A 22,367-nucleotide genomic window follows, 5' to 3' on the forward strand; every position below is an offset into this window, starting at 1 on the left:
AGTATGGTACTGGGGAGCGCAGGCCACTGGCTGCACAGAGGTGGGAGATCACTGTGCAACTGCCCCCACCCCAGACACAGACTCTGTGGTGAGGATGCACCCAACCCTGACACAGAGCAAGGACTGGGCCTGCCCCAGAAACACCCCTCCTCCGTGCCAGGTGCACAAGGTGTGGGCAGGCAGGCTCAGCAAGGCAGGATCCAAGTGTGGAGGGATCCAGGTGTGGGTTGAGAGGATTCTGTGTGGGGCAATATGGGTGCGGGCGGCTCACTGGGGGATCTGGGTGTACATGGGGCTTCTTGGGAGCTTCTGGGTGCAATGGTAATGGGACTCTGCAGGGAGGTCCAGATAAAGGTGGTTGGGGCTCAGGGGGGTGGTCTGGATGTGAGAGGGGGATAGAACTTGGCGGGGGGGCGGTCTGGGTGTGGAGGGCATGGGGGGGGGGGTCCAGATGCTGGGGGAGTGGGTCTCAGTGGGTGGGGATCCAGGTGCGGCTAATTGGGGCTCAGTAGGGTGGGGATCTGGGTGCGGGTGGCTCGTCTGGGTGGTCCAGGTGCAGTGGGGCTCATCGTGGAAGGTTCTGATTGCGGGGGGGTGAGGATCAGCGGGAGGGTCTGGATATGAGGGATTCTGGATGCACGGGGCTTGGGTGGATGGGGAAGCAGCTCCCTGTACAGGGATCCTTCCCCCTGCAGCTGAGGAGTGATGGATGCAGGAAGCAGGAGTGGGAGAAGAGTTTACAGAGCTTCCTGCAGTTGGGGGAGAAATCTGGGGGTGGGCCTGACCCAGCCCGGGATGCTGTGCAGGGGAAGAGGAAGTCCCATCCTCCCCTGCCCAGCCAGGACTAGCAGCTGAGGCCAGTGCAGGGTAGGGAGCCAGGTCTTCCCGAGTCCCACTCGCTGCACCACAGTGATTTACCTCTCTGCGACTCTTGTGGCTTCCCCTTGCTTCACCGTCAGAAGGTCACTTCTGTGGGGAAGCAAAGAAATCTGCAGGGGACATAAATTCTGAGCATGCGCAGTGGTGCAGAATTCCCCCAGAATAGGAATTGCACAGGTTTTACTCAGGGTATAATTTGGATTGAAGAGTCTTTAGGTGAGGATCTAAGAATCAGAAATATGTACTTTTAGGGTCCAGGTTGATGACTGTGCAGGAATGGCAATTAGAAAAAATGCTTACTTGTGAACTTGACAAATAGAATAACCAATACACATGGAACGATGAAACTATTTTTAAGAGAACCATTTTTTAGAGCAGAACCACACTTTAAGTGCTTGAATAAACTTCAGTTACTGTTGTGTTTTGATAAGCCTCTCAGTCTCTGCTACTAACACAATCCTCTGGAGGCAGAAACTGCATTTGCAGTATATATGGAAAATTACTCTATACTGTACAACCCAGATCTCTCAGAAATAAACTATCCTAAAAAAATTTAGAGCAGACCTTGATTGATACAAAGCAGATGGAATGTATGACTTATCAGCTTTATATTTTCTCTCCTCTGATTCTCATCAAGCTAGACATATAACTAATTTGTGATTTCTATGACCCCAATTCTGCAAACACTTAACTTTATATGCTTAAATTTACTATCATGAGCAGCCCCATTGATTTCATTGAGATTACTCACATTAATAAATCTAAATACATATGTAAGTGATGCAGGATCAGGGCCTAAGAGAAACCCCATATATAAGATTAACTTTTTGAATGTTCATGCTTAGGCTGTGTGATTGTTTTAAGTAGATTGGTTATAGTTTTCTACTCAAGATAGTATTTATTGAAAAGCATATTATCAGGTTTACCTTATATTTATAACATTAATGTTATTCCTCTTTTTACTTCAACAGGAGCTTGCCAGTGGCAAAAAAAGGAGTAGTGTCTGATCACCTGTATATGGCTTGGTTAGAAATTCTCTCAAAGAACCTGCCTCCAATATTACTGGTCAGGGGCAACCACAAAAATGTACTAACTTTTTACTCCTAGTAAAATATAAATACCTAGAATACAGTATGTTTGATTTCAACACAGGTATTTTTAAAGACAAAGCCATACTAAAGAGACACTATTGTGTAGTTTAGACCTAGAATTTTACCTACTGATGGAGAATGTCCTCCAAATCATAAATATCCTGTTTTAAAAAAACAACTATGTGCCACCCAAAATTTAAAAAGCTACAATTTATATAGAATCTAAAATACTTTGGGCTTTGCTACTGAAAAGCCATTTAACAGCCAATTAACAGAAGGGGCAGAAATTATTTAAACAAACACTACTTTCAGAACTGTGCTGACATCACTGCTGATAGCTATACATGAAGGAGAATGACAATAAAATCGACCCATATTGACAATATCTCTACATTTCACTGCATTTGACTAAAAACAATAATTTAATGTAATATAGATATATACCTTAAAATAGCCTGTTTAAGTTGTGTTTCCCAATTATATCATTTCTCAAATTACTCACTATATAAAAATGTACTATGTCCAAACACATATGCTGTCTCCTTGAATATATGCATCTATCTTAGACACCTACCAAATATATTTGCCAGTTACTCATAAGGCATTATTTGCAAACAGTTTCAAACCAACTAGCTGACAAACAGAAAAGTTAGATTTATGGAAAATTACTTTCTAAATGATAATAGCTGATCATGAATTTTCAAACTATTGTACGGAACTAATTAAATGTATAATTGCAATAATCACATATGGTTATGAAATAGATTTCAAAGTGAAGCTAATGAAATACTAAAATAACATTCTGTTAAGATTTGTTGCGAACATTGTGGTTTTCCCAAATGTACAATCTCATATGATTTAGAGGATCACATTTTATACTGATTTGGTAAATTGCAAAACAACTTATAATAAAATAAACATAACATATACTCTTTAGTTGAATGTCTTAATTTTCCTGGTCAAAATAGATTATTCCTTTAATTGCTGGGCTTTCTAAAGAACATCTGTTAAACATTTTAACTTGAAATAAATAATTGAAGTCCACTAAACTATCTGTGTGCAATGTTTTTTCTGTAGTATATTCTGGAATATTACAGTACTATATTATCTCATGCATTATCATTAAAATAGGCTATTTTATTTCCATTAGAGAATATATGTATAATTAATATTTAAACTACAAATTACTAAAAGGTATAATTAAACAAATTACCCCAAACCCCTTTTCATACATCCTTGCACTGTGTCTTTTCACTGTAAAGAAAAAGTGCTACCTGCAGCTGCCCTACACTCAAACACTTAGCCTACTCTACTGACAGAATACCACACAGGTGAAATTTAACAATCACTTCCCACTTTAAAGCAGCGCATGAGTATGGGCATACTGAGGCATCACTCAAAGAGGGTAGAGTTAAGGTTACATGGACATACACTTTAGCTCTGTAGTTCCTCATTTTCTAAAATCTGAATTTTCTGAACTTGACATTCTGAAAGGACACAAGCTACTGCTGGGCAACCTTAACTCTGCATTAATGAAGGTATTGCCATTTAATTTCCTTGTTTTTTTAACAGAAAGGGAAATGTTTGTTGGTAGGAGTTAGCGCTCATTTATGCATTTGTAATTTTCGCCTGAGTTTGCAGCTGATATGCTACTGTGGTTAGGTAATAATCAAAAGGCCTAGCTTTCATATAGTGCTTTTCATCAGTAGATCTCAAAGAATGTTATAGATGGGAAACTGAGGCATAGCACGTTGCTCAAGGTCACTCAGCAGCCCAGTGGCAGAGCTAGGAATAGTTCCAGGCCAGTGGTCTTTGCCCTTGGCCACATTGTTGCTATGTGATTCCTAAGTGTTCCTCCCTGCTACTGTACATTTTGTTACAGTGGACTGGGGATAACGGTCATACTTTGAAATGTTTGCAATGTGCACCTGTTAACAGGGCCGGAGAGAGAAATTTCATCCATGGTCTATGTCTCAGCTTCATAACATATTGGTTATAGTAACATTAAGCATGTGAGAAGGCTGATATATCTCTCTCCTTCTTTACCCGCTACCCCACCATTCCCTGCAAATGTAGCACCCCCCCTGGCCAACATTTTCAGCTCGCCCTCCCCTTCCCATTAAGCCATTAGTGGGCACTGTAGTAGCCATTAACATCTAAAATGTTGCTCCTTGCTGTTTCCTACCTTCTGCTGCTGTGTACACATCACAGCAAGCAGCTTGCTGGAGGGCTACACACACATTACCTTGATTATGTAGCCTGAGTGGCACCCTGAGCTGGACCCCTCACTCCCACTACTCACCCACAGCTGCAACTCCTGCCCCTGCTTCAGCCAGGCTTCCTCACCCATGCCCCAGTCTCACCCAATTCACCCCTTTTAAACCAGACCCTTCCTCCCCAACATTCTGGCCAGTCCTGCCCCCTCACTCCCTAGAGTGTTTGTACTTTAACTATTCATTTTCTGGACTGCAGATGTTTAAATTTGCATTACCTTCGGCCCTCCCCCAGATCCCACATGGAGAGAGGCTCAGACACCCCAGGAGGCGCCAGGTCCCCCAGATTACAGAACACATAAGGGGCAGAGAAAAGAGATCTGTGTAAACTCAAAAGCATGCCTCTCTCATGAACAGAAGTTAGTCCAATGAAAGCTATTACCTCACCCATCTTGTCTCTATAGTAACTTTAACTAATTACAAATGACAATTGAAAAGATCACATGCAAGTATGCAAGCATTTTACTCAACGGGGAATTATGCACCAAAAAAGTAAAAATTCTGAGCACAATATTTTAAAAATTTGCAAAATTCTGCACATTTTATTTGTCAAAATAATACAATATAATCATACCAGTTTCAATTATTTTGGTAATTTATTTCAAAATACCTGTCAGCAGGTATGTCTGTAGCAATACAGACAACAAAAAAAGATTCAGGAAATGTTTTTTGACAAATAGGTTCCATACTAGGCATATTAATACAGAACTTTGAGTAATAATTCATTTAAACTACAACACAGAAACGTATTTCCTGCAACCCGCAGAAGCACTGCAAAAGCTTGGGGGAGTCAAGACTAATGGAGGAGCTGAGGGAGAGGGAAGTAATTGCTGGGAAGGAACTTGGGAGTGAACCTGGAGGATTGGTGGGTGTGAGTGGGAGTGTATCCTCATTCAGCCACCCCTCCTCCCCCATCCCCATGTATCCCTGCACTCCCACTCAGCCACCCCCTCCCATCCCCATGTCCCTGCTCCCCCACTCAATCACCCCTCCTCTTGTTCCTGTGTCCCTGCATCCCCACTCCCACTCAGCCCCTACCACACTCTGTCCCCCCTGACTAGCCCTTATGAACCCATCTATGTGACCCTTGAGCAGCCCCTTCGGCCTGCCCTGCCCCGCCCCGCCCCGCCCCCATATCCCATGCCTCCTCACCTGGCCCTGGAGGCAGGGCACTATGAGGAACACAGCTTCTCCAGGACTGGCTGCCTTCTGTTCTTGCACCACAGCGGCCCATGGTGGGCAAACGGCATAACTGCAGCACCTCTCTGCCAGAATGTATTTTCTACAGGAAAAAAAAAAATCAGTGGGGGACATGAATTCTGCACGTGTGCAGTGGCACAGAATTCCCCCAGGAGTAGCATTTCCTCTTTTCCCTCATGGTATGAAAGGGAGGACTGATATATTCCCATTCTAGAAAATGCCTAATTAGACAAAGATTTAGTTTAGTTTCTTTCTATTTATTTGATAATTTGAGAGTCCATAAGCTGGAAAGAGTATGCACACAACTAAAACATTCATTTGCTCTACTTTCTGTATTTACCTCTTTTCTTACATTCTTTTCACTTTCACATGATTTTAAGATTTCACATGAATCATAGGATTTGAAAGGACTGCAAGGTCATCTTGTCTAACTTCCTGCCGAGATGCAGGATTTGTTGTGTCTAAATCATTCAAGACAGATGCCAGCCTTCTTTTGAAAACCTCCACAACCTTCCTAGGCAGCCTGTTCCATTGTCCTACTGTTCTTACAGTTAGGAAGTTTTTCCTGCTATCTTCGCAAAAAGAAAAGGAGTACTTGTGGCACCTTAGAGACTAACCAATTTAGAGACTAACCAATGCATTGCATATGCATCCGATGAAGTGAGCTGTAGCTCACGAAAGCTTATGCTCAAATAAATTGGTTAGTCTCTAAGGTGCCACAAGTACTCCTTTTCTTTTTGTGAATACAGACTAACATGGCTGTTACTCTGAATCCTGCTATCTTTTTATCTCTTTTTGGTGACTCCTTGGTGAAGAAGAATTCAAAATGGGGGACAGATTATTTATAAAATAGTCCACTGCTGTGTTAATTAGAAGGTATTATACAAGTCTGTCTATGAAAGCAAACAATTGGGGTTAGCTACAGAAAACCCCAGACTGCTTATCTTTATATAGATTTAATTTGCTTTTTTCCCCAGTAAACATACCTTTGTAAAAAAAATTAATATAAATCTAAAGTAGTGTACTTTAACATTTTCTGTGTAGTGGGCTATAATATCCACCACTCCTCCTCATGCAAAAACAGTGCACCAATTGTGAAACAGAAAGTATCTAATACCAGTAACAAACAAACCTCAAATCAAGCAATATACAGAAATCTATTTTCCATGACTGGGTTAAAGCAAATAGCAATGGTTCTGCTACCCATGGCTACATTTTAAAAAATGCAACACTCAGTCCCATTTATATCCTTTGATCTTTACTGAAATATCTTTAATCAAATCCATAAATGAAAACTTTGTTAGACAAACATTTAGAAGACTCAATTTTTAGATCAAAGCTCTGACTCTGTGCACAACAGAATGAATGTGTAAAAGTGGGTGTGCAGTTTTGTCTGAGTAAATTTGATCTAGGGGAATATTATGTGTGAATATAAGGAGGTATTATTTTACAGAGCATGGTGAAAAAAGTGCAATGAACATCCAAATGTGGTGGTAGAATCAAACAATATTATATTTAAGCAGAAACTAAATGACCTAGGTTAAAGGGGTAGTGGAAGTATATGATCCTCCTCATGAAAATCAAGGAGTTTTTCACTAATCATATTTTTTCCTTGCAGACTGGATTTGGAGGTTCTTATGGGTGCGAGGGTTTTTTGCCTTCATCTGACAGAGTGTTTTGTTTTACCTTTCAAATGTTCCCAGAATTATGTAAACTAGAAGTGACAGTGTTATCAGGAAGGACTTCTAGCCAGATTCTGGTTTACTACTGTATAATGAATTGAGGAGAAGATCTTGTGGTTAAGGTGCTGCACTAGGTTTCATGCCAGAACGCTGTAATTCCTGACTGTACCACAGATATCTCCTCACTTAAAGTCTCTGAAATGGAGACACCTGCCTACCACACAGTGAAGTACCAGAGGCCCATACAATGAATTATTCTCGGTGAGTTTCAGCCAGGACACTAGAGATATTGTTTTGATCCCCGTGGAAAGTACCACGGGATCTTTGCTGATCCCTGACATTAGTTCTACATCTCAACTGAGACCCTGTACCTCACAGATGCCCTGTGCAGGGGCGGGAGCTGCCTACCGAAGAAGCCGGCCCCGCTACCTCCAGCACCCTGAGTTTTCCTGGGCGGCTCCCACCTCCCTCCAACTCATGAGCGGAGACCACAGCCGAGGTGATGCCTGAGGGACAGGTATAAAGCGGGCAGTGCAGAAGGCGCGGCGCAGGTCTGGCCCTCGATGGACACAGGGTCCCTTTGCAGGCGGCGCCTGCACTCACTGCACTGGCCGGGGATTACCAGGGGCGGCTGCGTGCGCCAAGCGAGGCCTACAGCCCGGCCTTCGCTGCTGTTGAGCAGCTAGTTCCCCCCTCCCGCGAGCTGCAGCAGGCGCCATGCTGGCCAAGCGCCTCCTCGGGCAGGTCCTCCGCAGACACAGTAAGGGGAGGGGAGCGAGGGGCTGCGGCGATAGTAACCCTGTGCAACGTGGTCCTGGCGCCGCAGCAATCCGGGGAGGGGCAGTATGGCATGGGGTGCGGAAGCGAGTTGCAGAGGGGGTTTGCACGGCTCCGATGCTGCCGGGCCCGGGGAGTTGCAGGGTTCCAGTGCTGCAGGCGCTGAGGGGCGGGGTGGAGGTTTTGCACGGCGGGGGGGGGGAATGGCAGGGCGGCGGGGGTGGGTGGCAGGACTCCGGTACTGCAGGGACGGAGGGGCTGGTAGGTTGCACAGCTTCGGGGCTGCAGGGTGGCGGGAAGATGGCAGGGCTCCGGTGCTGCAGGGCCTGGTGGTGGTGGGTTTGTTTGTTTTGGGGTGCGGGGGAGGAGATGGCAAGTTACACCGCTCCGAGGTTGTAGGGGGGCGGGAGGATAGCAGAGCTCCGGTGCTGCAGGACGCGCGACTGGCGGGATGTCCCTGAGGGGCTTCCGGCCTGGCCAGAGCCCAGGAGCGAAGTGACGGGGTACCTGACCGGGAGCCCAGCAGCAATACCGAGAGCCGGCGGCCAGCTCGGCCCCAGCGTGCTCGCCTCCTGGGTAGGGACGGAGCTCAGGAGGGGGGGTCGGGAGAGCCCATTCTGTCCTTGCGGGGGGAGGGCCCGACTCCGCCTCATGGGCCGGGCCGGGGCGTGGTAACGGTTCGGATGGTGCGGGCGGGAAACGCCAGCTCCGCCCCTTCGCTCAGCTCTGTCCCCTGCTCTCTCTCTCGCCCGCTGTCCCCATGCCGTGCTCCGGAGCAGACCCCGCCGTGTCCCCCAGCAAGAGGCTCAAGGCCTCGGAGCCTGGTCTGCGGCTCCGCTTCGCCAAGCTCTCCGAGAACGCGTCCACCCCGTCCCGGGGCTCGGCCCGCGCAGCTGGCTACGACCTATACAGGTGAGGGGCGGCCCGCTCCGTGCACTGCCCGAGAGCCCGCCGCTCTCGGCCAGTGCAGCCGGGGGGAGATCAGCCCTCTTAGCCCCCCGGGCTAGGCTCAGCAGCCCCGAGGGCGCGCCCGGTGGGCGGAGCAGCTTCTCCTGGGTAGAGGGTGAGTGGCTGCCATGCGCCCTGCGGAGCCCGCCACCATCTCCCGCTTCCCCTTGGCTGGCTCGCAGAGCCCCTGCTCAGCGGCGCTGCGGTCTGCGGCCCTCTCCGTTGTAGGGCTCGTTGGCCTCGGAGCGTGGCGCGTGACAGCAGCCGCGTGAGCGAACCCCGCGCTGCTCTCTGTGTAGACCCGCTAGCTGCAGCGACAGGGAAACGAGCCCCTCACACCACAATAATTGTCTCTGCAGGGTTTTGCACGTTAGAGTGGCCTTACTCTAATCACTTCTGCATCCCCCTCCACTTTGCCCCCTCTCATTTCCCCTTTCCACTCTCCTCCAGTGCACGCAGCGTGCAGCAGCTAGCATCTGCCTCTTTGGCCAGGTCACACTGCATTTTGAATCCTTTCATTGGCTTCCTAGGGGCTTCCTTGTGCCCTATCCCTTTGCTCACCTCGCCATTCCTTTGTCTCCAACATACTAGCTTTTGTACCTTTTTCCACATTGCTTACTGCATTTGGAAAGGACTTCCTAATACATATAGAGCCTTCACTTTCCTCCTCCAAGGCCTTGAACATCAATTCTTTCTCAAGACCTACAGGTTCTAGCCTGTACCAGCAGATGAGGTCTCTGTAATTACTGTTATCAGCCTTTTGCTAGTCATGCAATTGGATCAGCACAAACAATTTATTAGGCCCCCCCAAGTCTGAATATCTGCATAGAATTTTGCAGATTTGTAGGTGGCTCTTACACAGACACTGGGATAGTTCTTACCCCTCAAGCCCTGTCTTTACTATGTGTAATTATAGGTTCGTGTATTTAATCATTCTGTTACCAACAAGAAAGTACCCAAAACATTAAGTAAGTGTTGACATATATTTGCTTGCTTTATTTAGTGCCTATAACTATGTGATTCCTGCTATGGAAAAGGCCATAGTGAAAACTGACATTCAGATCTCCCTCCCTTCTGGATGTTATGGCAGAGTAGGTAAGTTAGACTGTAGAAAAGCTTCACTGAAACAGGTTCACTTGCCCCAGTGGCTTGCCTTGAAGCTTGGTCAACATGCAAAAATTGCACCATTTAACCCAGTCTGTTTCTATATTGATTTAGTTAAATGGTTGCCATTCCTTTGCAAGGATGCTCTTAAGCCAGTTTGAGTGGCTGCACAGGAGGGTTGTACCCAATAAAGTAAAATCTTTGGAGAAGTGAATGTGGTTCAGTGGTGTAATTCCTCTTTATAGACTGCACCTTACTGGACTCCTTTTTAACTTCAGCCCATTGATTGTGTTGAAATTTAAATTATCTTGAACCTGGTACTCTAGGTAACATGCTATTACCACATCTTTTGGTGAAAATATTTGAAGATTTGATGGATGACTCATAATAAACTATGTAAAACACTTTGCTAATAAAAATGTGCATAACTTGTTTGAAGTATTATAGAACCTACATATATGAAATTTTTTGGATTTTTTTAAGTGTATAGTGATGTGTAGTAGCTGTAGGTGAAAGCAGCTGATCTGCTTAAAATAATATTTTAAGTTCTCTTAAGAATATTGGGGGGGAAAAAGACTTATCAAAGTACAGTACAACTTAATTAGCACACCCTAGTGCAGGGGTCTCAAAGTCCCGGCCCGCAGGCCATCTGCAGCCTGAGAACCTCCCCACTGCAGGCTGTGGAGGAGAGACGCATGGAGACATGCTGCCGGTGCCACCCCCAGTAGCTCCCATTGGCTGGGGGAGAGGGACAGAGATAGCATCATTAGTTGCTGGGCAGAGTCAGCCATGGAGGCAGCATCATTAGTTGCTGGGCAGAGTCAGCCATGGAGGCAGCATCATTTTTTCCCCCCACAATGAATATAAACAAGTCAAAATACCAAACAGAACTATCTGATGCACACCTGGCTGCAATCCTGAAGGTTTCAACTGCTCAGTCACTGAGGCCAAACATCAATAAACTGACAAAACTGAAACGTTGCCAGGTGTCCGGCAAACACTAAAGACTCTGGCAGGCGACAAACTGTATAAAGTTGTATGACACTTATTATTTCTAAGAAATTCAAAATAAAAAATACAGTATAAATATTTTCTTTTCTGAACACCATCTTCAGTGACATTATTGGCCCGATAGGAGGATTTGAGGACTGGCACTGGCCCCAAGGTAAATTGAGTTTGAGACCCCTGCCCTAGTGGAAATAACTCAGATTGCTGTTGGCCGGCTTATGAAAACTTAATTGGTGTTTTAGTCAAGTTCCTATTGAAACATGGTCACTTTCAGAACTAAATGCAAAGCTCCCTGTTTTGGATTCCCCACCAAGTTCTAGACATAGAAAACTCATATAAACTAATCAAGCCATTTCTTTCACAGGCTGGGAGGAAAAAGATATATCTGTTTTTAAATACTTGAGGTGCTTTGATACTACATTGATGAGGGTTATAAGTACTTCAGTAATGACTGTCTTATCACAAAAACAACTTCTACAATTGGCACTAGTGTCCTCTTCTTGGTAACCTCAAGAAAGGTCAAGGATAAAATGGCTGTAGTCTCAACTATGTTCTTTAGTGGTGGTTCCTCCAGGTAAGAATTGAGGTACTTCCTTAGGCTTGTGCTACTACTACTCATTCTTTATAATTATTATGTGCCCTTAGATTTACAAGTGGTAAAGGGGGAAGCCTGTCCTGGGTTCTAAATGTAGTGTGTTCAAATATTCAATGAAATGAAAGAGGATCAGCAACGAATCCCAAATTAAGAAAATGACAGTGTTTCCAACACTGTTTACTACTAAATCCTCCAAAAAGGGAGATTGTACATTTCTCTCATCTTCAGCCAATTTAAAATTTTTGGAAATACGTAAAGCTGGTAAGGTAACATTTAATCCCCAAAGTAAAGCAGCTTGAAGTAAAGACTTAGCAACAATTACCTTGCATTAGCAACTGTCATTTAAAATCTGTTAATAGGTTGCAGGCTATGCCAGAATTGCGGTTTTAAGTGAGTTAGGTGTATTATTGTTTTGTGTAACTAGAGTGTATTCCACTATACCTGACTTCTTTGTGGTGATTACTATGGAACAGGTGTTTCAACGATAATGTGAAGAAGGGCCAAAGCGTAATATAAATGGCCATAGTCTGAACAACCTTTCTTTTAGTGGTGTTTCAAGGTAAAACAATGCATTTTCAGCTACTCTAATCATACACCCAATTCACTTAATCTGCAATCTTATTATAGCCTGCAACTGTTGATATTGTCACTTACTGCGGTCATGTGATGACACTTGCTGTACATTTTGTAGGATTACATGTAGGTTTTGGAAGGAGCTAGGTCAGTGTTTTTGGTGGTGGGACTTACTGATTTTGAGCAACTTATCGTACATAGATTTCATACTAAAATTCATTTTCAGAAGGTTTCTTAAACTTCGAAAAATGTTTTTCATTTTCTAGCCCCACGTTCTGGATTAGCTGCAAAACACTTCATAGATGTTGGTGGTAAGATGTTTATGTTCTTTTTACAGTCTCTGTAAATCTTTATTCTATGTCTCAAAGTAAAATTTAGATACTAAAACTATAAAGTGACAACTACAGCTTCATTACTTTTAAGGACTTCAGTAAAATAAATGGAAACTGTGATTTAAGATTTTCAATCATGTACTCATCCCAGGATCTAAGTTCCCAAACTATTTTGGACTGAATCTTGCTTAAGGTTTTCATTTTCTTACCGTTCTTTCAGATTGATTTGGACTGGTAAGAAGAAAGTTTAGGTCACATTTTTGGGCTCCAGTAAAGCCGTAATTCTTTTCTAATCTGCATATTGATTTTTTTTCAGATACAGAAAATAGTAACCAAATGATATTCTCTCTGAAGTAATGCTTGATGTAGCAAGTGCTTAAGGGGCCAAATGCCTGTCTAACAAACATTCATCAACTAAATGATGATGATGATAATCGAACTAAGTACAACATATGTTCGTCTGTATCTCTGAAGTTTAGATAAAGCATTGGGACCAAATTCAGCTCTGGCATGAACTCATTTACATTAGGGTTGAATTTAGACCTTTTCATAATCTCTTGCGGTTCTGGGGTTTACTGTAAACTGTAGGTAAGTACTAGGGATGATTTTTTTTCCCTTGTTCTTGTATTTTTCTGTCTTGTTCAGTAAGATTCAAATTTTCTAAAAGGGCTTGCTGCTTTGCACTCTCCGCTAACTACCGACTTGTTTTTCTGTTAGATTTGAATTCCTTATTAGTTTTAATCCAAGACGACAAAAACAATTGTTTCATTCTTTCCTACCTATTTATTTTTCTTCCCTGAACTTTAACACAAAGCTATAAACATCATTCCAGAATTTCAGACTTAATTGTGAATGTTCTTGCTTCTGTTAGTCATCCTTTTACTGCTATGTCCTCTTATTATGCCTTGGAAATAGTCTTAAACATGTTATTTAGCTGCTATTTAGTAATAATTATAACAACCAAAATGTTATAGTAACTCGAGTAACTCATTTTTACAGCCAGTTTCCTCCATTTGACTATTCATCTTTTTCCTTGCCCATTTTCACCCTTACAAAAAGTTTAATATTTAAAGGTTGTTGGCATATAAGTTTAAATGGATATAAGAAATCATTATTTGAGTATCAACAGTATAAGCAAAGGAAAATTTTATTTTTATTTCCATATCTAGTTCTTCACAGTCAGAAAATGGCTAATTAAGATGAAGACTTAGCTTTGACATAGTAAAAGATACTATGGTTTTACATCTTATTAATCAAAACTAGGTGGGAAATAATGAGATAAGGAATCCCAGAGGCAAATTTGAAAGATAAGGTTAACTTTATACTTTGTTCTAGAAAAAATGGTTTGGAAAAAGAACGGTAACTTAAATTTTAGACTCCACTCATTATTCAACCTTTGTATAGATCTAGTGAAATCAGAGTGGTTTTGAATAATAGTGAGGATATGTGATACTTTCCTCTGAATATATCTCAGTTGTAATTACAGATTCCTGGCAGACAAGCTCCCTTATAGTAGTAGGTAGGATACCTAAAATAAGTAGGTTATAGGGAAGCTCCAGCTGTACCACCTTCCCATCAACCATGCTCTTCATCACACTCAATGCAAGTCATTATATATGAAGATCCAGATCCTTGGTATAGCTGAGCTGCAGCCAGCACAGGACCCATGGAGGTGGGGAAAGATGGATCTAAGCCATTTGTTTCCCTCCCCTGATACTGGAGCCAAAGCTGAAACCACTCCCAGTATAACTTAGAACAGCTTACGGGCCCTGTAAACCAGCTGAGGATCACTGGAACATAATAAGGTCTGGCTCTACCCCTGGTATATTCACTATGCCAGCCTATTGTCATAGGGGATTTTCCTTCTGGGGAATCCTCTATGGACCTCAGGACAGCTCTCTTCTCTTTATGCCTGTCTGATGGAACAAAAGAAACAGGGACAAGATGAAAGGAAGACTTGTGGCACCTTAGAGACTAACCAATTTATTTGAGCATGAGCTTTCGTGAGCTACAGCTCACTTCATCGGATGCATACTGTGGAAATTACCACTATACATACAGACACCATAAACAATAGCTCCTCCCACCCCACTCTCCTGCTGGTAATAGTTTATCTAAAGTGATCATCCAGGTTTTCTCACTCTCTGCCCCCCTCAGACAAACTTACTCTCTTGCTGGTAATAGCCCATCCAAAGTGACCACTCGCATCACAATGTGTATTATAATCAAGGTGGGCCATTTTCTGCAGGAATCCAGGTTCTCTCACCCCCTCACCCCCCTCCAAAAACCACACACACAAACTCACTCTCCTGCTGGTAATAGCCTATCCAAAATGACCACGCACCTTACAACATGCATGAAAATCAAGGTGGGCCATTTCCAGCACAAATACAGGTTTTCTCACCTCCCCACCCCCATACACACAAAGACTCACTCTCCTGCTGGTGACCACTCTCCTTACAACGTGCATGAAAATCAAGGTGGGCCATTTCCAGCACAAATCCAGGTTTTCTCACTCCCCCCCCCCCAACGAAACACACACACACACAAACTCACTCTCCTGCTGGTAATAGCCTATCCAAAGTGACCACTTTCTTTACAACATGCATGAAAATCAAGGTGGGCCATTTCCAGCACAAATCTAGGTTTTCTCACACACACACCCCCCCCCCCCCCCCCCCCACCACACACACACACACACACACACAAAAAAAACCCACACAAACTCACTCTCCTGCTGGCAATAGCTCATCCAAACTGACCACTCCCCACAATGTGCATGACAATCAAGGTGGGCCACTTCCAGCATAAATCCAAGTTTAACCAGAAGACCGGGGGGTGGGAAAAAACAAGGGGAAATAGGCTACCTTGCATAATGACTTAGCCACTCCCAGTCTCTATTTAAGCCTAAATTAATAGTATCCAATTTGCAAATGAATTCCAATTCAGCAGTTTCTCGCTGGACTCTGGATTTGAAGTTTTTTTGTTGTAAGATAGCGACCTTCATGTCTCTGATTGCGTGACCAGAGAGATTGAAGTGTTCTCCGACTGGCTTATGAATGTTATAATTCTTGACATCTGATTTGTGTCCATTTAAATATTTTCCTGTAGTAGTGTATTGTAGAATAATATATTTTTGCATCTAAGGTTCTGAAAATAATTGTGATCATGTAATCAAACTATCAGTGCATATACACCGGGTAAGAGTGGGGGTAGAGTAACTTTGGTATTTTCTGAATTGAGTGCTTAACTGTGTAATCTTTTATGTTTAACTTTTGTGTTCAGCATTTCGAAAAAAGTGACATCATAAATGAAAATAATCATTACAGTTGGTAGGGTGCCTCTTATGAAAAATCAGACATTGATGTTTTCTTGGAACTCAGGGTCTTGTATAAGCACACTTGACATAGCAGAGAAATGTTTTATTTCAATACAAATGTATTGTCAGAGGTCCCAGGCTGTAAATAAGGGGCCGGGGAAAAAACTGAGCATGCAGGATTCTGTTCAGAATCCACATCTGGTAGGCGTGGATGGTTTTCCAACAAGTGACATGCCAGAGTCTCGACAGAGTAAGGGCTTTTGCATGAAGTCAGTATTTCACTCTGCCAGTTCCAATGCATGATTTTTCCAGTAATGACTTAGATGCTTTCCACCCAAAGTAGATCATGCAGAAAAGTCTCCTAGCGTTCAAGAGAGTGTATAACTGTTTTAGCTAGATGTTTTTGAATAATAGAATCCCAAAAGGTCTGTTACGTTAACCTTAAGCAGACCAAGCTTCTGCCCTGCTACCTCCTGTTAATCCATAGCAATTACTTAAATTGAGTGCCTCTTCCTATATAGAGTCAGAGGATGTTTTAGGCTCCTGCCCCAAGTACCTTTACATTTTGTGATACAGACAATGTAGTTTGAACACCAAATGGAGGTCAGTCTCTGGTGCACTTTTTAAAAAAAAAAAAAACCTCTCTATTGGAATACTCTTTAAATTCTTTCCTTACCAACCCTTTTTCTATTTGGCAAACTCTTACCCTACTGTGTTTCTAATGGAGCTTGAAATTAGCATGGCTTTGGCAGCATTTCTGCCACTTCATTCTGCACAGCACTAGGTTAGTGGCAGTGGCTGCAGCATATTCCAAAATCATTTTGTTTATCACATCTTAGCTTTAGGTTCCCAGGGCAAATCCAGCCTATAACATGTATGCTTTCAGGGCAGAAGTCATCTTTCTCTATTCCATCCTGAAAAGGAGAACTTTTCACACACACTGCATAGAGCCAGGAATCAAACTCAGGCTATTAAAAAAGAGATCCTATCAGGCTACAGAATCATTATAACCTCTGTCTAGTTCATAATTGCACCCTAAGAGGTGCTGTTAAATCATTAAACTAGTTCTATCTAGTGTAATGATAATTTCAGTTGCTTATTCTTTTACTAGTAGGGCTGGTTTTGACAGATTTCTGTGGCTGAACTCCCTCTCTTAACTTGGCTTTTATCAGATGTAGCTTTTAACTCATGGGGAGGATATTTTTCTCTTCCCCACCGGCAGAAGGCAAGAGAGGGACTGAATAGCGAAGTTAACTGATCTATTTATTTAAAAAAAAATAATAATAATCAGGAAATCCCCCTCTAGTAGGAGTTTGAAGAGAGCTCTGACTGTTCAGGGAGTAAAACCTCCAAACTCACAGGACCCGGGGGATTGGTGTGATGGTGTCCCCAGAGAGGGTGGATCTCCTACCCGTTTCCTCTGTCAGCATGATTCCATATACTGACACTGGCTGAGTCCCCTGGTGCTGCTTGAAGGGACCTAGTGGCAGTTAATTCCGTTGCAAGCAGTCTACTTCTGTGTAGAAATCACATAAGAATACACAGACTGTGCCATGGAGAGTGGCTGGTTCAATGCTTCACCCTTATCTAACAATCCTGCGGAGAAGTTTCTGGTTGTCTGAGAGAGGGAAGCAAATGATGCTGATAGGCAGCACTTCTGTGTAACCCGGGAATTCTGGCTATATAGGTGGATATAATAATCTGGGTCTTGCTGTTAAGGCTTAATGAATCAGTAAATGGAGTGAATTATGACTGAGTCAAATGGTGCATAACACCTTTTACGAAAGGCAAGTCTAGTCATCTTCAGGAAGGGTTTCTACTAGTTTACCTACACAGAAGGTGAGGTATTTAGCAAGCTTGCTGACTGAATTTGGTGTTTTTTGGAACATCTCTTCAAGGTGGGATTTAGTCCTTAAAATATATGCATTTAACTCCCATGGACTTCAGCTGGAGTTGCACAAGCACATTGGAGTACAGAACTTGGCCCTAAGATGTCTGGGAACAAGATACCTGTTTTTAAATTTGGGTACTAGGGAGCCAGGTGTTGTGTTTGTTAAATGTTAACTCAGCAAGAAACAACACTTGGACGCTATTTTGTCTGTTACGTGTGCTGTTTGTTTCAGGGAAGTGGTGAAATGGAGATGGCACATCAATGCCAAATCTCCATGGCAACATTTGAGGGGGTGATCACAAAAAGCAGGAGCCTGTTCTTTAAGGAAAATATTTGGATGGCAACTTTATGACATGCTGAAAGTGTTTGCTGTAGTGACTAAGCTACAATACTAGTCTGAGACTGAGTTACTGAAGCAGCATTATGAAGCTTTCCTACTTTCAAAGGCCCAGCCAGTAAAAGGTAAAGGAAAGACTTCAGGCCAGATCCTCCTCAACTAGCGTAAATCAGCATAACTCCACTGTTCCCCTCAACAAAAATTGGAGTCTGGCACTAAATAAAACAACAAGAATTTATAATAACTCTAAATTAAAAACTTAACCTGCAGTAAAGTAACTGTAAAAAGTAAAATGACGACTCTGGCATTTCACTTTACAAACAGTTAAAGGGGCATCTTAACTCAATGAGGCTGTGTCAGTTTACATTAGCTGGGGACCTGCCCCTTAACTATTGTGGCTTTCTTCCACCATCCCTGTTAGGAGGCTATGGGGAAAGAGGTCTAGCTGATGGTCCCAGCCATCTTATTTAATGCAGTGGCACTGATTTCCTCCCTACTCATTATTCCTGAGTTTAATTAGTTTATGTTTATGAGCACTAAGACCTATTGATGACCCTATCAACTTCTCTTTGTAAAGCAAAAAGTGAATGTCACTAAATGTAATTTTATTTTTAGTTTATTGTAGATTCCTAAATAGCCAATTAATCTTATTTTCACTTTTATTTCCACTTTGACCCAATTTTTGTTAAAGGCTGGTGGTATTTATTTTAGAACAAACAGATTCACAATTAAGACTTTTTTAAAAAAAAAACCTCAGTGGTTTTGTCTATATAACTAGACTCTTAAAATAACATGAACTTCACCACAGAGTTAATTAGTCTCCAGTATGCACAATACAGAAGAGTACCACTTTTTATTACTAGAATAGGCATGAGGATCATGTATGCAGAGCTGTATGAATTGTCTGTTGCTGACAGATTAAGAAGGTAAACTAGCAGCAAGTAGTCTGCTCTAGAGTGACCTAAACCAGCATTGCAAGCATGGCTCTGGCATTACATGGGAAGGGAATTTATTTAAGTGTGTGGGAGTTAAATGCTTTAATTAGAATATCTGAAATTGCCAGAATTCTTCTCTTCTACGGATCTCCGACACAAACTTTAACCAAAGAGCGACACTAAATTTAGATTTTTGTACGTATATATCTAAGCAGGCTGTCTAAATGTCCACTGTGCTTAAAACTTTAGAGGATGACTGAGCTTTTAAAAATACTAGGACTGTAGTAATCCATCAGTACGCAAAGTCGAACTACTAACGAGTATTTTGTGTATTACTTTTGGAAGTAAAACTAGATCTGATTATGTTACATTAGCAAGCTTCATTCTCAGTCTTTGTAATAAGTAGCAATATCTAATTCACATGCTGGGACAGAAAAAAAAATGTACCTCTAGCTGAATAGAAACACTTTGACAATAAATGTCTTAAAAATTTAGTAGTCTCTGGCTCAGTGTGGCAGTGCCTAAGTAATTTAGGAGCTAAATCCCATTGGCAGTTGGTGGGATTTAGGCTCTTAAATCAGTTATGTACTGCTATGTTGAGTGCAGAAACACCTAAATACCTTTAAATATCTGGGCCTTAATGATTTTTAGTAAGTATTTAAAAGCTTATTTGTGTGCACTGTATGTTCTCTCTCAGCCCTCCTATCACATTGCTTCCATTCAGAAAATGCTTCGCATTAGCTGAAGCTGTATTTAAAGAAGAACTTCAGTAAGGCTAAGAATATAAGATAGCCAATCATATTTTTAACTTCATATATGGCAGCCAGGCTATGTTTCTCATCAACAGTGTCCATTTTAAATCCAGAAGAAATCTATTGTTCTAGACAACCAATTTGATGCAGTCCCTTTCTCAGCTAAATTTGTTCAATCTTTTATATGGGATAGACAAAAGAAACCATCATATCACTTAGCAGTGGTATTAAATGCTTGTTGAAATATGCATGTTAAATTTTAGAAATAACGTTCTAGAAAAATGCAATGGGGTCTTTTTAGTTCATAATCATTGCAAATTAGACTTGCGTTTGGATATTCCAGTATTTTAATATCTAATCTCTTAAGGGGATGGATGGATACACTTAATGTGCTGAAATGTGTCTACAAATCTAACTTACTATTTCATGAATATCTTTCTTCCTTGGTATTAACATCTCTCCAGCAATTGTAGATACAGTTTTTAATTACTCCCTTTATTACAGCTGGGGTCATTGATGAAGATTACAGAGGAAATGTTGGTGTTGTACTTTTTAATTTTGGCAAGGAAGATTTTGAAGGTAAGCATTAGATTGGAGAAAAATCTGTATTTGAGATTGCAGTCAGCTACCTAAACTTGATATTTGCGTATTCCCTAAGGAATACTTCACCCAAGTTTAAGAACATATGCCTCCCTCTTCAACCAGTAAACACATGGAAAATCAACTAAGTCCTCATCCGTGCCTTGCAACAGGCAACCATGAAGTCTTATGTTCCCAGTATAACAGGTGGCATGGAAAGACTTGTAGCTCCAGGACTGAGCGACCAGCTCTGCCCAGTGGCAATTTTTTCATCTGGAAAATTTCCCTGTGGTTCACCAGAAGAGGAGTCCCAATCTGATGGATCCAACTGGGCCAATAGTTGGGAATGATGAAGACCTCCTCTGGAGCCTGCGGGAATTAGTGTGTGGGGAAAGGGATGGCTTACCATCAGCTATGCTACCTTCTCCTCTCCCTCCCCACAAACACAAAGATGCCCACCCCTCCAATGCTTTACTATTCTACTTCCCCTGTGCTCCTCAGAATATATTTTGAGTCTGGGGACTGTTATCTAGCTAGAGATATTCAAAGAAAAGGGAGGAAACCAGGGTTGCATTTCAAAAAGGGAGCACTTAAATCATCGTGTGCAAAAAGTTAATAAATATTTTTCTGGAAAACTTATCTGAAGTTATTAAACTAAATTTAGCAATTAGTGGGAAGTTGAGTGAGTTTTAGTCTTGCTTAAGTGCAAATTTCTAGGTATAACCTGAACTCAAATTGCTACAGATGCCTACATAATTTAAATTTCAAAATTTAATGCTAATGCCATAATGTTTTATGGAGTCTTAAATATGGAGATTGAAGTTGTATTGGGCTTGTTACTTTTTTAAAAAATAACCTATTAACTTCTCTTAAGTTAAAAAAGGGGACAGAATTGCCCAGCTGATCTGTGAACGCATCTTCTATCCTGAGCTGGAGGAAGTTCAAGTAAGTTACTGAAATGAAACACTTGCATTCATCTGAGTGTACAGGAAGAGCTGTATTTAATCTGTCAAAATTCAGAGAACAATTGAGCTTTTCAAAAAGTTATTTACTTCTGTTGCTGCCTGTAAGAACATGTAAATTATTACTGTTTGAATTAAAAAGGAAAATGTCTGCAGTTTAACACTTTAATTGTAAGTCTTTACAAGCCTGTTGGGGACGCAGGGGATGTGAAGAGTTGAAAAATCAGTGATTCTTAAATATAAGAATTACAAACAAACTTTGGTGTTTACTAGAAATCTGGAATAATTTCAATTTGTAGGCATGTCTGCTTAGAGTTCTATAATTTATGACAATCCATGCAATTTGCCCATGTCAATGCAAGAGAAGGAATGGGGTGATAATCCCACTCTGAAACAACCAATTTAAAGAAAAACTGAAGAAAAGATGGATGCAGTTTTCCTGGAGATGAGCAATTTACAGTTTTAAATTATTGAAAACATGGCAGACTGACATATATTTTGAACATGTAAGATATTGTAAAAATATATTTTAACATGTGTTCTGTTGACTCCTGAACTTAATTTTAGTTTAAAAACTTGAAGCTTATTTATGCTTGTGCAGTAAAGATCTTCTCCATAAAAGAAAATGTACTGATTTTTCTGTGGGGAAGATAAAGAACATGCAAGAAACAAATGAGTATATATACACAAGCATAAGTCTTTAAAAAGCTAACCTTATTAATCTCTTTTCAGGTTCTGGATGACACTGAACGTGGTACAGGTGGCTTCGGTTCCACTGGCCAGAAATGAAGAGAGATGTTAGATGTAATAAATTCTTACTGTATTTGTATTTTATTGATTAAAAGGTTCTTTTTGTAAACAGTCTTTAAAGAATAGTTTCAACAGGGGAGTTGGGATTTTGGCATCTGTGAAAGTAAGGGACTCATAACTCAAGCATTGTACAAGCGTCTACAAATCTCTGCCCTCTTGTCCACTTCCAAACTGATAGCAAGTGATGTTGAACAGCATGCTGGCTTGCAGTACAGAGAAATCTGCACAAGAGATTTGACAAAAGTATTTTTTGTTAACTCCTAGGATTCTGAACCAGTGTTTCTATTGATATGGAAGTTTAATGGTACTAATTACACCTC

At 41.8% G+C, this 22,367-nt stretch overlaps 2 protein-coding genes across 14 annotated transcripts in view; both read left to right on the forward strand.

Annotated features, from left to right (window-relative positions):
- Window positions 1-3,019, forward strand: part of SLC12A1 (solute carrier family 12 member 1) — a 67,663-nt gene extending 64,644 nt beyond the window's left edge. For all 9 annotated transcript variants that reach the window (XM_043523650.1, XM_043523654.1, XM_043523648.1 and 6 more), the window contains one exon: window positions 1,851-3,019. In XM_043523650.1, coding sequence (XP_043379585.1) covers window positions 1,851-1,986 — 136 coding nt within the window. In that variant the 3' untranslated portion in view covers window positions 1,987-3,019. The remainder of the gene's footprint in view (window positions 1-1,850) is intronic.
- Window positions 3,020-3,367: 348 nt separating this feature from the next.
- Window positions 3,368-22,096, forward strand: DUT (deoxyuridine triphosphatase). 5 transcript variants are annotated; one of them, XM_007066862.4, is made up of 8 exons: window positions 3,368-3,508; window positions 7,504-7,624; window positions 8,682-8,814; window positions 9,854-9,945; window positions 12,397-12,441; window positions 20,201-20,275; window positions 21,150-21,220; window positions 21,970-22,096. In XM_007066862.4, the coding sequence occupies exons 1-8, from the start codon at window positions 3,392-3,394 to the stop codon at window positions 22,024-22,026; spliced, it is 711 nt and encodes a 236-aa protein (XP_007066924.3). In that variant the 5' UTR covers window positions 3,368-3,391; the 3' UTR covers window positions 22,027-22,096. The 5 variants fall into 5 exon arrangements, with proteins under 5 accessions (XP_007066924.3, XP_037766630.1, XP_043379590.1 ...); XM_037910702.2 differs by lacking the exons at window positions 3,368-3,508; window positions 7,504-7,624 and adding an exon at window positions 7,676-7,885; XM_043523655.1 differs by lacking the exons at window positions 3,368-3,508; window positions 7,504-7,624 and adding an exon at window positions 7,702-7,885 and having other exon boundaries at window positions 8,652-8,814.
- Window positions 22,097-22,367: the final 271 nt, after the last annotated feature.

This window comes from Chelonia mydas, chromosome 10 (assembly GCF_015237465.2).
Source record: "Chelonia mydas isolate rCheMyd1 chromosome 10, rCheMyd1.pri.v2, whole genome shotgun sequence".
In the NCBI taxonomy this organism is placed as follows: Eukaryota; Metazoa; Chordata; order Testudines; family Cheloniidae; genus Chelonia; species Chelonia mydas.